The sequence below is a fragment of the Rattus norvegicus genome, chromosome 2, assembly GCF_021556685.1.
Source record: "Rattus norvegicus strain SHRSP/BbbUtx chromosome 2, alternate assembly SHRSP_T2T, whole genome shotgun sequence".
NCBI classification, from domain to species: domain Eukaryota; kingdom Metazoa; phylum Chordata; class Mammalia; order Rodentia; family Muridae; genus Rattus; species Rattus norvegicus.
The window spans coordinates 95,635,592-95,650,509 of NC_141535.1; the positions used below are offsets into that span (position 1 = coordinate 95,635,592).

The 14,918-nt window shown below is 37.4% G+C and overlaps 1 protein-coding gene across 3 annotated transcripts in view; it reads right to left on the reverse strand.

Moving 5' to 3' along the window:
• The window catches only part of Pkia (cAMP-dependent protein kinase inhibitor alpha), a 74,337-nt gene that overhangs the window by 6,542 nt on the left and 52,877 nt on the right, over positions 1-14,918 (reverse strand). Inside the window, exons 1-3 of one of the 3 annotated variants that reach the window (XM_087614345.1) lie at positions 7,980-8,031; positions 3,823-3,942; positions 324-501 (exon numbers count right to left, since the gene is read on the reverse strand). In XM_087614345.1, the coding sequence (XP_087470471.1) occupies positions 324-474 (151 nt within the window). In that variant the 5' untranslated portion in view covers positions 475-501; positions 3,823-3,942; positions 7,980-8,031. 3 annotated transcript variants of the gene reach the window in all.

Below are 14,918 nucleotides of genomic sequence, written 5' to 3' on the forward strand. Positions count from 1 at the left end.
TAGGAGTCCTAACTTGGTTAAGGTTTTTCCATAAGTAATTTGAAAGTTTTGTAGATATTGAATTTTTTGGACTATGGTTTTAATTTTTGAGTGAGAAGTCATTGAAAAATGGTGGGATTGGGGAACTAACCAGACTTTCATTTTGCCTGAACTGTTTTTACCTGTGTCATTTAATTTCAAAGGAAGCATTTTTGGTTGTGGCTGGTTTTGTTTGTTTGTTGGTTGGTTTGTTTTTTTTGTTTTTTGTTTTTGTGCCCTAATCTTGGGTAGGAAAATGCCAAATCATTCCATGTTCCTGGAAAGGTGTACATTGGGTGACTCACCTGTCTTGTTGATATCAAGACCTGCTAATTTCAAGGCTAATTCATTGCTGTTGCCACTTGCAGAGGAAACCAGGATATCATGTATTGCATTTCTTCTACCTGTTCTTCCTGAGGCAATAAAATCTGCATACGTAGTTTCCACATCAGTCATTGCTAACAAATATCCACATAGCAGGGACTACAAGAGAAAGAAAAGTAAACAGGTGAGTGCAATAAGAGTCAATGCTGAATGTTTAACACAGTGAGATTAATGAATGGCTTAAAAATGAACAGGAAACAATTGTTAGAAGTAGTGTTTTGATTCTTGTCTGAAACGTTTGTCAAACCATTATGAATGACCAGCATGCCAGAAATACCCTAAGGGTGCGATAGTCGTACACACACCCCCACAGTAACCAACACCTCTCTAACTGCGGCTCTACTAAACCAGCATAATTCTTAACTGCATTCTAAATGTTTACTCTTACACTCACAGATAAATATAATTCATGACTTATTGTAGAAATTTCCTTTTGCAACAAATGCATGCCATTACAGAAAAACAAAAGCAATCAAAATGCAAAGACATTCTGGTACCCAGTCTCAGTTGACTCAAACAGAACCCAATTCCTAAACTTAAGGCTCAAGGATCACTACTGACGAGACTGGGAGTTGGATTGTAGAAGCCAAGGAAGCATAAAGTTTGGTGTGAGCCAAGTTTACTAGAAACGTCATAAAAGTTATATTTCAATGAAGTCTCATCAATATGGCTTCATGTTTTAGTCACTGTTTTATTGGTGTTAAGAGACACCATGGCTAAAGTTACTCTTATAAAAAAAACATTTAATTTAAGGCTTGCTTACAGTTTGAGGGGTTATTTCATTATTATCAGAGAGGGGAACATGGTGGCATGCTGGTAGACATGGTAATAGAGAAGCAGCTGAGAAATCTATATCCTGACCTATAGTTAGAGAGAAGAGACACTGAGTTTGGTGCTGGCTTGTGAAAACTCAAAGCCAGGGACACACTTCCTCCAACAAGGTCACATCTCCCAATCTCTAATAATTTCAAATTGTTCCATTCACTGGTGATTAAGCATTCAAATATATGAACCTAGGAAGCCGTACTTATTCAAACCACAGCACATTCCTAAACAGGACCTGAACAACAAGGACACCAATGGATATGGTAATATAGAAAGGGGAAAGTTCATAGGCCTCAACCCTAGACAAAGAATTATTGGCAGATGGGGAGTGCTAAGAGTAGGAGAAATAGTCTTTTCCAGGGAAGATTATTTAAACTGGCTATCCAATATCAAGTGTCTGGTCCTAAGATAATATACATATAGGTAACACTAAGATAATATACATATAGGTAACACTAAGATAATATACATATTGGTAACACTGTACAGCCTGAGCAGGTTGTATTAATACATTTTTGTATAAATATGTAACAATTAAAGAAAAGAGGCCATGAATTGAGAGAGAGACAGAGAGAGAGAGAGAGAGAGAGAGAGAGAGAGAGAGAAAGCGAGAGAGCACTAGATGACTTATGGGAGGAGTTGGAGGGAAGAACTCTGAGGGAAAATGGTGTAATTATATTATAATTACAAAGCAACATAACAGTTATTTTAAAAAAATCAAAATTCTAATGGGCTAGAGTTATAGCCCTATGGTAGAACATATATTTGGTGTGTACGATGTCCTACTTTTCACTCCAGGACTATGAAATGTAAAAGTAAGACCTTTAACAAAGGAAAGCAGGACCCTCTTGTGCTCAGGACTCAGTATCCAGTACTTTGATCTCCACTCCAACTAGGCAATGTTGACTAAGAGTCTAAAAGAGACACAAACAATACATTTAACAAACGCAGTAAGAGTGTCATGAGAAGGGCATAGGGCCAGATTTAGCCCATATGCCACAGCTTTATACATGACTTATATGGAGAACTTTATTTTAAAATTATATGTTAAATTTCTGCTATCGAACTGAATTGGAAATAAGCAGGGGTTGAGTGAAGTGATCCAGTCCACAAGTGAGCAGTCAGGACACTAATTACAGAAAGGCTAAGACTATCTGAGAAATGGATTCAGATAGAGTTTGTGTCCTAATATCACCTACGTCAGGAATTCAAACACTGCAGATCAATACTGTATCACCTACATCAGGAATTCCAAACACTGCTGATCAATAATACTGCTGTAGTGCAGGAAGAGGACTCTTGTGTCCTGGAATAGCTTTAGATGACTGACATACTCCTTGAAATACAATTTTGACTGAGGAAAATAAATTAAAGGTTCCCTTTAATTTATTGTGTGTTCCCCAGCACAATCCTTGATACATAAAATTGAATAATGATACAGTTAAGGTAATGAATGTTCCCTAAAGGCCCATATGTTGGAGAAGTCTATATGGAAAATTATCTAACACAGATGTACTTTGGTTTCAAGTGAGTGAGCTTATTAAGTATGTAGCAAGCAAAAATAGAGAAGAAAGAACAAATAGAAGGTAGATTGAAATAACAACAGAAAGCAAAACAAATGGATAGCAACCCATTATAAAATTGTCACTGTCAACACCCATCAGAAACTGTTGGAGTGGTTAGTTGGAAGAATGAGCAGAAGTGACATGATGTAAGGAGCTTCCAACACCTGGAGGAACAACTAGGGAGACTGTGCTGAATCAGCCATGCTAGAGTTGCAGACTGGAAGACTGCCAGGCAGAGCAGAGCAATCTCTCACTGGACGAACGTCTTCCTTCTAGTCCCCACATGGACATTGTTATACTGTTAGATAATAGTAACCTCTATTGAGATGGTATATCTTCTAGCTGTCATTATGGAGACTTTTTAATTAAATTAAGTTCATTTTTAATTTCAATAAATGTATTCTATTTATATCATTTCTATCTCTCCCTCTGACTCTTACAATGCCCCACTTGTTCATTCTCAACTTCATGTTTTTCTATATTATTATATTATTATTATATAATAATACTAAGTGTTGTTATATTTACATATAAATACAACCTGAGTCCATTTATTATTCCTTAATATATGTAACTTTCACCCCTAATCAAAGAGATTTACTTTTACAGAATATGGGGATCCCTGCAGAATGTCCCAATTGGTCAAATGCAGAGAACTGATTTGGGGTGTCTCGCTCCAACTGAGAGATCAACAGACAACATCCAGATCTGCACTGAGGGGACATGGTGGAAGAGTGGACACAAAGATTTGAAGAGCCAGACCACCAGGCCACCCCCTCTGCAGTAGGATAATATCTTCTATATATATGACAGAAAAAGCTTCACTCAATACGGATGCCTAATCACAACCTGAACAATGACAAAACCAGTTGAAACACCAACACAGGAAGGGAAACTCTCACTATTTCTACTCCTCTATGAAGAGCTACAGGTCACTGATGACCTCCAGGAGATGGAGAATTAGTCTTTCCTAGGGAGGAACCCTCTGATTTAGGATACCAAATGGCCAGCTCTAAAAACATATACTCACAACATATTTAATTGTCCTTAGATGTTTGCTGTCTTCCTTGCTCCATGCCAAAAAGCTAGTGGACCAGCCTGCTTTGTGATAGGGAATTCTAGAGGACACTGTGTATCTGGAAGAAGAAAGCTGTATACATTCCCAGAGGGCTCTGTCAGTAAGTTTAAACCACATGTAACAGATTAGCAGTATGAGATCTATCTCATAGTCATTTAGACCCAGTCCATGTTACTACCAGACATGGCAAGATCTAATAGAAGTGAGTTGCACCATTAAAAGCATAACCTTGAAGAGAGTTTTGGAACCCTGGGTCCTCCTCTTCCTCTTTTAGCTTTCTGGTTATGAGTAGGTGTGTTTTCTCTTATACGACATAGAATTATGATAACTAGCTGCAGCTGTAAAGCACCAGAACCTGCTCACTAAGAAGTATACAACCATGGGCCAATCTTTCTCTTTATTGCCTGCCTATGCCACACATTTTCTTCCACCAAGGTGAAGACTTTGGAGTGCAGATGTTGCTCTGCTGTTCATTCAGTCATGGAGTGAATTGCAGAGAAAGCTTTAACCATTTTGTTCTTGGTTATTAATTAGTAAAGAGGTGCACTGCATAATTATTAATGTGATAATTAATGTACTTCAAGTGACTAGATGGTAATGATAGTTACTCAAGGTTACTTTATTTCCATTTCTTTGGATTTGGAAATCCTCTACTCTGTCCAGTCGCCTCTACCTTCCTTTCGTCTCACACTTTGTGAATGAGTTCCTTCACATGGAGCCTGCCTTTAATTCCTTCAGCTCCTTGTACTTCAGTCTCCTAGGTGCGGTACCATGGGACTCAGCTGCGCACTGCTTCATGCCTCTTCATGTAAGCGCCCGGAAGTCTCCTTGCTCTATTCTGATCATAGCCTTCCTACCTTTGCTTCATGCTGAGAAAACAGCCCAGCATACTTTCTTTGATCTCATTACCAGGTGGCTGTTACCAGAAAAAGTCACACATTTGTGCCAGTTGGCTCACCTAGCCATTTCTGACTATTATTAGTCTGAACTCAGAGTTGCACAGATTCTCTTATTCACCTCTAGGTGACTTTTGCTTGTGATCTGATCCTTGGGAAGGACTCAGATCTTTCCAGACTACACATCAAAGATTGTCTGTTTTCCGTGATGACTCCACCTTTCTTTCCTAAAAAGATACAGACACCAGCTTTATGTTTCTTAAAACTCTCCTAAACCTTATTCTCAGTGTTGTCTTTCTTTGCTGGTAAATTGTTTTCCTTCCTACCTTCCTTTCTTTCCTTCCTTCCCTCCCTCCCTCCCTCCCTCCCTCCCTCCCTCCCTCCCTCCCTCCCTCCCTTCCTTTCTTTTGCGACATGCTATTGATTTTCTTTAATACCATCTCCTGTACCATCATCCAATTGCTATAACACTCTACACCATGTTTAGTGCATTTTTGTTTATCTCTCACCCTTGAAATCAATATCCAATTATTTCACAATAGTGATTTTTTAAAATCACTTACATTTACAGTCTATTTTAAATGCTGCTGCCAGAACAATCATAGGCCATTCTGAAAACTGTCCAAAGCCTCACCCATAGTCTATAAATCCTAAGAATTAGAATTCCTTTTAAGGCGGAATGGCTTCTGCTTCTTCAGATTTTACTTCACCACGCACTGCCATGCTTGGTGTATTGGAGAACATAGCACAGTGTTTTGCAGAGATCTGTGATGGTGTATTTGCTCAAATCTGTTGCCCCTGGAATGCAGTTTCCAAATAAATCTGCTTGGTGAAACAGAGTGAGCCCTCAGAATTCAGCCAAACTCATCTTCTCTTTTATCACTTTCCCCAGCTTCTGACAGCACTTTGTAAGTCAGGATTTTGTCCGTACAAAGCACTGACAGCATTATGGTGACCTCTCTTTCTAGATAGATAGCGAGCTATGACAAGTTGAGAACTTCTTAATGAACTGGAAGAAATGTTCCATATACTCTCTCAATTGTGGAATGAATAGGAGAGAAAGCGGGAGTGGGAGGAATGGGGAGGGTAGGATGTGAGGAAAACCAAGTGCAGTATGCATTAGAATGTCAAAAATCAGACCTTTCATTTGTTTGCTAACTAAAACATAAGAAAATGCGTTTTGCTATAATTTTTACAATGTGCATTTCTAACATAGTTTGTAGGTTCATAAATTCCTAACACACTCCTTTTACATCTTTATGAGGCTGTTTCTGAGTCAGTAATAATGTTTTGACCTTGCAATAATTAAATTTTATTAGTTATAAGAAAATTGTCTTTAGCTATTGCAGCATTAGCAACATGCTTAGTTTCTACATTTCCATGAAGGTTCAGAAGTGAAATAAAAATATCAGCCTGCTGAATATACCTATAGTAATTTAAGGAAAAAATGGAGTGATAGAATTACACATTTTATAGTTTCTATTCTCAGTGAGTGTTGTTTAAAATAAATTTTCCAAGCGTGACTTAAAAGAAAGAACACAACTGTTATTATTCATCATCTGGAAAAAGAAAATAGTAAGATAAAAGAATCAATACCTCATTTTCAGTTTAAAATGTCTCATATTTTAAATGACCACTAAATCATATGCAGACCATGGCTTAAAAGCAGGTCTTATTTTATAGAACAAGCTCCTTGTCTTTTTCCTATTACTCTTTTGTTCTGCAGACTGTTATGATATGTGGGTCTATTGCTGAGTTTAAGAAGATCTTCTGTATCAGAATGAAGCAGATAATTGGTTATACTTCCAACAGAAGGTATGAATTATAAGACACAGAAGACACTGGAAAGTGTATCACTGTGAACAGAACTGACAACTTTGAACTCTCATTTAGTTCCCTCTTAGCTAATGGGCATATGTTGGGACAAACAGGGGTATGGAAACTATAAAGGTGTGTGGCAATTGTCCTCAACTGGTTGTCCACAGATCGGACTTGAATTAAGTCTATGACAGTGAGAACTGATGCAGAAGCACTATTCTTGTAGAAGTCTCTCCTCTTAAATACTTTTGTATTCCTTTATGTGTAGACTATACATCTAAAATAAGTTGTAAACTAAACATTAGGTAATTCGCTACAGTTCTCATCTTAATAATTATATTAGCTATTAAAATAAAATTAATATTTAAAAATACTTCATTTGGATAAACAATAGATTTATGATAAGAGAAAATGACTTACAGATAGCACAAGATAAACATATGCAGGGCAGAAGAAATGAGTTACATGTATGGACAAAATACATAGCTGGTTTGAATTCTATGCATGTCTTCCCATTATTAGTTTTGTTTTTACTCTTAGGTTCCCCAAAGTGCATGTTTTCCCATACACAATGACTTCCCTCACCCAAATCAAGTATTTGGGCATGAGTCCGTATATTGATTCAGCTACTACAGATACAGAGATGTCTTTTACAAATACCATATCACCTCACAGAGAACGAACTTTTGCTATGCAATTCTGTAGAATTGTCACCGGAAGTTATAAGTAACAATATCTAGAAACAGGAAGGAAAGAAAGAAGGAAGACAACATCAAGTAAATTCCAGCAGCTGACAGAGGTTTAGCAGAGGAGCAATTAGCATTCATTCTGACTGTATAAAATAAAGAGAAAACCCTTGAAAATACAGTAATAATGGCCTTTAGTTCCTATTTGTGTTGCTATGTTTAGAATTTTCCAGACTTTAATGATGATTTTATTGTATATAGACATAGAATATGATACATTTCTATAACCAGTTATGCAAATATAAAGTTATCTTAATTAAAGTCTGGAGTAGGGGGAGGAAGATATTTTATTTTTAAATATTGAGCTACCAAATAATAGATTAAATTTTAAAGTTTAAATTTCAAAAAATGATATTTAACGCAATTCAGTCACCATTTATGAAAAAAGTAATAATCATGCTCTCCTACCCTGAGCAAGGTCCCTCCCTCTCAGCATAAAGGAAGTGATCAGGTTGTCCTCAGGAAGCATTAAATGTAAGGGGACTTTCTGAACTAACATACATGAGTGGTTTGGGGACGTTCATAGTTGATTCCCTTTATTTCTTCTAATATCATAGTGCGATTTTAAACAGACAGAAACCAGACTTTCCTCTAGCAGAAATTACAGGTTTAGTTAGGTTTCAAGAGCTGCACAACCGCATGTACTTACGCTTCCTAGCTTATACTGAAGCTTTCCACATCGGGGTATCCTCGAAGAAACTGAGCCTACGAAGCTGCTAAGATGATTTTTATAGTGACATTGAGTCATGAGCCAAATGGTGACTGAAGAACATGCTAATTTTACTTCTGTAAATGGGACACATGAAATGGGAGTCGCAGGCTTGGAAGGAGGATGGAGAGACGGCCTCCAGCATACACTGAGGACTCTGGCGTGAACAGTGCAGTTTTTAAAATGAGATTTAAATGTCAGAAGCAGAAAAAATGTGTCTTGCTCCACTCCCAAATTCAGTGGCAACAATTCGCAAATGTTAAAATAATGAAATCACGTGTAGTTTCCTGTGCACTCAGTACTCAATATACATCGGTGTTTTCTAAGACTTCCCTGTGTTACAAACGGTGGTCAAAAACTCTAAAGAGCTTTCATTTACGTGGAACAAATCTGCTAACATTTACCATGTGAAAAATGAAAGAACTGGTCAAATATAAGTATTTATTAATTCTGTGAAGGATACCAATCAACCTAATACATATTTATATAAACATTTGTATTGGAAAGGAAATATGTTTTCAAAAGCAAAAGAAAATGAGGACAGAAATTCTGCACAGTTTTACATTTGTAACTCCGGCTTTTATAAATGTCTGGCTTAATAAGGGGCATCTGGCTTCTTAAATCTGAGTCTGCACTCGATCTATTACAATATGCTGCCTCCATCGAGTCACATGAGGAAAGTCTGTCCTCATCAAGAGTTTTCTTTTTGGTTTCCAAAAATGGAGAGAATTTTAACAGCCTTTTCTGACAACTGTAACGTTTTTTACAATGGGGGACTGGAAAGCACAAGCAAATGCTTTCCACCCGGCTGCTAATGTCTCTACCATCTGCCGCGGGTCACGAGCGGAACTTTGGTTCTTGTAGGCACACATGTGGATGCACACACGATAGAGAGCATAGCTCTTTTGGCGTATATTGCTTCACTGCGCATATAGTTAGGAGAAATTTTCAAATAGTTATATTTTTCATTATACAACCTAAAATTGTTATTAATTCCACCTGTATTCTCATAAATCTGGCCAGTCTACACTGCACGGGTATTTACTAGAAACAACCAAGTATTTCGATACTTGACAACGGTGTTTCATGGGACTCCCTCTTTTACCACGTGAACTAATGAAAATAAATGCACTCCAAGAACAGGACGCGGTAAAATTAATGCTCTCTCAGTGATCTGTCGAAAACAGTTTGAGTAATTGGTGGTGACAGTGTGTGGGTTCTTGGTAAAGTTACATGTCACTGCTTTGATTTGGTCAACATGGGCAAGAGTTTCCCCACCTTACCTTACCCACTATTAGTATAAATGTAAGCCTATCTTTTGCTTTTGTGAATATATTTTATCTGTTTTTACAAGTTCTTAAATTGGTTGATTACATTACTATTTAATTGTCTTAATGCCCTCATAATGTTTAGCCAATCAAAAGTTTAAAATAAGAGAATGTAGTTTACAACTGTTAGCAAAACCAGAAGCCCTATCTATTTTGGAAAGTATTTTCAGTCTATTTAAGTGGCTTCAAGAGTACTCATAAACACTTTTGCTCACCAAATACTTCCTCCTTTCCCCTTACTCCTGGTGATAATTTCTATGTTGTTTTTCTTTTTACTTTCTTAAACCATACTCATATCATCTTTTCTGACTTTCTACAGACAATCTTGCCAGATAGCTTAGAAGGGGATGATCATGCCCTCTTTCATTAATTTCTTAAATTCCCTTTTCTCTAGCAACACATGAACTGTTATTCATGGATGCTTACTTTAGTGAGCTCCCACTTACAACAGGATTTAAACAGTAACCTCAGCCACAGGAAGCTCTGGCCAATCCGTAGCAGTCTGAATTAAGTTCTTTTCACCAACAGTTATCTGTTTCTAAGATTCTTACTTTTTTTTTTATTAACTTGAGTATTTCTTATATACATTTCGAGTGTTATTCCCTTTCCCGGTATCCGGGCAAACATCCCCCTCCCCCCTCCCCTTCCTTATGGGTTTTCCCCTCCCAACCCTCCCCCCATTGCCGCCCTCCCCCCACCAGTCTAGTTCACTGGGGGTTCAGTCTTAGCAGGACCCAGGGCTTCCCCTTCCACTGGTGCTCTTACTAGGATATTCATTGCTACCTATGGGGTCAGAGTCCAGGGTCAGTCCATGTATAGTCTTTGGGTAGTGGCTTAGTCCCTGGAAGCTCTGGTTGCTTGGCATTGTTGTACATATGGGGTCTCGAGCCCCTTCAAGCTCTTCCAGTTCTTTCTCTGATTCCTTCAACGGGGGACCTATTCTCAGTTCAGTGGTTTGCTGCTGGCATTCGCCTCTGTATTTGCTGTATTCTGGCTAGATTCTTACTTTTAATAAATACTTTATACTAATGTTGCAAATGAATGTATGTGGCTTATAGGTTCAACACATATGAAGACACCTCAGTTAGGTAAAGGGAGAAATGACAAGAGCAAGAACCTATCATTGATGGAGAATCTTTCATCCAGATGGACAGTCTTGTCTCAGCTGGACTTCTGGGAGAGAAGTCATCTCGCAAATGGCTTGTTTCCAATGTCTTTTGGGTAACAGAGTTGACTACTTCTAGTGATTTATTTTATACTCCTGTTAGAGATTTCTACATCATTTATTCAATCTTCCAAAGACCTGTGATACGATCCCTGTAATATTACTGCTGAGGGGGGTTAATTAGCAGCAGAAATACTGCTGGTTTATCTCTAGGTAATATTTATTGTGCATTACAAATGAAGAAACGGAAGCAGAAGGTTCTGTTAACTGACTTCACTAGTATCTTACAGTCAGTAAAACACTAAGGATGGAAGCCTGGATCTACCCACTTCAAAACCATAACTGCTTTTAGAGCCCAAGGCTAGCAATGGTCTTCCTTATGTAAATCTTTCTAAATAATGGTCTTACTTCCTTCACCAGCTCTGCGTTATTTTAAGAAGTACAGATGCTTTTAAATTGCTTACTTTCACATTAAGTTAAAGTGTTTCCCAGTATGTATTTCTGATAAACGCTTAGCTTTAGAAAACCAGGGGCTAGAAGGATGGTTTGCTGCTTTAGGGCAGTTGCCAGGAAGTCTGCTGTCTTACCTGAGCTGCATTCCCGAGTTCCACGTGATGGAGGGACAGAAACTATTTGGCAAGCTATCCTCTGGCATTCATGTGTATACATACTTATACAATAAATAAAGAAATGATAATATATGGTCTTAAAATAGAAAAGTATGTTGTGACACTGACAGGTTTGAAAAATTAATTTATTAATTTACTTTTCCATTTTTAAAATCAAAAAAGGAGTCAAATAAAGATCAAATTTATTGGATAGGGATACTTTTCTAATAATGCTTTTGGGGCATGCTAAGCTAAGCTTATTTCATTTTATATTTAGAGCTTGCCTTCAATATTTCTTTATGAATATGTAGCCATTTCCACACAGTATTTCACAAACTGATCATTATTTAAATCATTACGGAATGTGAATTTTTCAATCGTGTCATTTGACTAATATTAATGTTAATTAGAACCACTATATCCTTTTTGATTTTTATGTTTGGTCTATAAAACCTTCTTACTCCAAACCTCACATTTCTGGTCTAGAATATATATGTATGCATGCATTTTGGATGCTCTTTATAATCAAGATGTATTGTCATGAAGGTTGTTTAGCTTTAAGGAACTAAAAACATAATTAACAGTAACTATGATTTTGAGAAGGATCTATGAGAAAATTAAATCATACCTGAGAAAATGTTTTCAAAATTTAAACAAAATATGAGAAAGTGAGAAAATGTTTAATAATTTCAACACTAATATTGATGTGGTTCATCTAATGGGGTGCCTGCTAGTTCTCATGTAGAGTTAGTTAGTCTTAGTTACGGTTTCTATTGCAGTGATGAAAAAAAAGTCACTAAAAAGCAAGTTGGTGATGAAATGGTTTATACGTCCACATTGTAGTTCATCACTGATGAAAGCCACAACAGGAAATCAAACATGGCAGGAACAGAAGCAGGAATTGATACATAGGCCATTGAGGGGTAGTGCTTACTGGTTTGTTCCACATGATTTGTTCAGCCTGCTTTCTTTTAGAATCATGGATCTCCAGCCAAGAGGGGCCTTATACAAAATGGGCTGACCAATCCTCCATCAGTCATCAAAGCCCAGTCTTTCAGAGGCATTTCTCAGTCTCAACTCCTCTGTATCCAGTGACTAGCTTGTTTCTAGTTGACATGGAATTAGCCAGCACAATTACTTATACATGATATTTGCTGTATTTGGTACATGTTGTTTGGAACCTCCAAAAGTCAAATCTTCTGTGACTAAGAAAGGCTTGAAAAAGGAAAAGGAAAATGAAACAATGAAGGATGATTAGAGTCAGGCAATAAGGATTGATTTGTAGAGAATGTAACTGAAAGAGAATTAGACAGAGAGGACCTCTTTCGTTCGTTAGTTCATGCAAATATGATGCTTATGACATTTACATGTTTTGAATTATAGCTAACTAAATATATACTTTGTCTTCAAAATTTTGCTTCTGCTATGGCTGTTAAAGAATTTTAGTCTGTTCTTCAGAGAAATGCTTCACTAGATCTCTGCTGTTAAGAATTAGGCCTGTCTCTATCAGTCTGTCTAAGGTGGAGCTGCCAGCCCCGAGGCAAGGTTTAGAAAGCAAGGCACGCTGAGAAGAAGTGTCTGCTACAGAGGACATGATTAGTATCCGCCATAGTGGGATGCTTGAAATTGCTGGCTCTGGAATGAGAAACTTGGACTGTGTCTGGAGTTTTAACTAGGATAAATAAGCAGATGGCAATATTTGGTAAATGGGAGAGGAACAGCAGTTTTAAGTCTAAGAATGGCATGCCATGACATCACAATGCTACATTTTTTTTTCTTTTCTGAATGAGTGGAAATGCATTAACTAAAACCACACACATTTCATACATCAATATGAGCTCTTCTGGTGCAAGCAAGTACTTTTTGTGTGATATCTGAATATTCCAGTTGAAATTGTGCTTATACATATCAACGTGCCTTTTTCAGTTGAAAATAACACTTTCTATGACTGCATTTAGCATATATTAAATATGTATATAATCCCTGCCAATTATGTGCTTTGCAGACACTGCTTTACATACAGTGTTATGAACCCCCCTCATCACTCAAGACTATGATGAATTGCTTCACTTCACTGTATACTGGAATATTACTGTTTCTAAAATCCTTTTATTAATGACATACGCACACAACATAGTCTTTCTTTTTCTATATATTAGCCTTCCTGAACTCTAGTGTGAAACTCTAGTCTAAGTGTGAAAGAAAGAGGGAGAAGAGTATTTGCTGAAGAATAGCAGAATTATTTAAACTACTTAAAATTAACAGAATATTAAAAATAAATAAAAAGCATTAATATGGGCCTTGAGAATGCATCCACTATATCAGATATTGACATGTAAATCTATAGACTCTCCGTTGCTCTCTGTCTAACCTTTGCATCTCACTTCCTCCTTCCCTTCCTTCTTCCTACAGAATTAGGTGTGGTCCAGCCCAGCTGCTCTGTGACCACAGCATAGCAGTGACACTAAACCCACCCTGTTCCTGCCTTTACCTCCCAAGTCCTGGGACTGCAGGTGTGTGTTCAGCTCGAAAGACACTTTCAAATGAGAGCCTTCACTAAACAAAATACTTGAAAGGTAAGATTCACATTATATTAGTAATCTAAGAAGATTTATGTTGAAAAGAGGAATAATTAACAAATAAAACACGAACTTTGTTAAACTAACAACTGACTGAACAGTGATGTTTCACAGATTGTCACAATCACTTGACTATATTATCTCCATATTTTTTGCAGTACTGGTGATTAAATATAAGGATTTGTACATGTTAGGTCAGAAATCTATTACTGATCCATAGCTATAAGATTTCTTTTTAGTATTTATTTTGAGTCAGGAATTCAGTGGATTTTCTAGGATGGACTTGAACACTTCTGGTAGACTACAGCCCTTGCATTTGCAATTCTCCTGCCTCTGTCTTTCCTTCCTATCTATCTATCTATCTATCTATCTATCTATCTATCTATCTATCTATCACCTATCAGTCATGTATGTATGTATGCATCATATTTCTCATCTATCTATCTATCTATCTATCTATCTATCTATCTATCTATCTATCTATCTATCTATCTATCCATCCAGTCATCATCCATCTATCATTGTTCTTTTTTTGATTTATTGAGGAGTGTGGAAATTATATTCCTATTATCACGATGCTCACATGGAGATCAGATGACAACTTTCAGGAATTTGGGTTCCAGGGATGGAACTTAGACTTTCTGGTTTGGGAGCAAGCCTTTTATCTACTGAGCTATCCGGAAGTGCCCAAGCCTCTGTTATAGCTGCATTACAAGACTGCATGACAATCTTGGCTTTATTGTGCAGATTGAGCATCATGTTTTCAAGGGAGCTTTTCAGAAACTTTTAAGATAGACATGCATGCAGATTCTGGGACATTGTCGTCTCTCTGCTTCCGTGTTAAAGCCAACAACAGAAATTTCTTTGCAATTGAAATCGGAACGTGTTGTACTGTACTGGTGAATGTCTAGCTAAATATTCATCATTGAAGCCACGTTAAATTTCTGCTTTCTTGTCTCCCTCTTCTCTCCTCAGCAAGTCATCTCCGCTGCCCAGCTTTCTACCTTTCACTCTCGGCACATTTGTCCGAAGATGTTTCTGTACTTTGTGCTGTGCAGCAGCTCAGTCAGCAAACACCAGGCAGAGTTATTCACAGAAAAAAAACAAGTCTTATCTGTTTTCAAGATGGAGGTGGCATTTCTGGAGTGACCTGTACAAGGCAGAACAATTTAGAAAACTGGCGACAGCTGAGGCTGGCA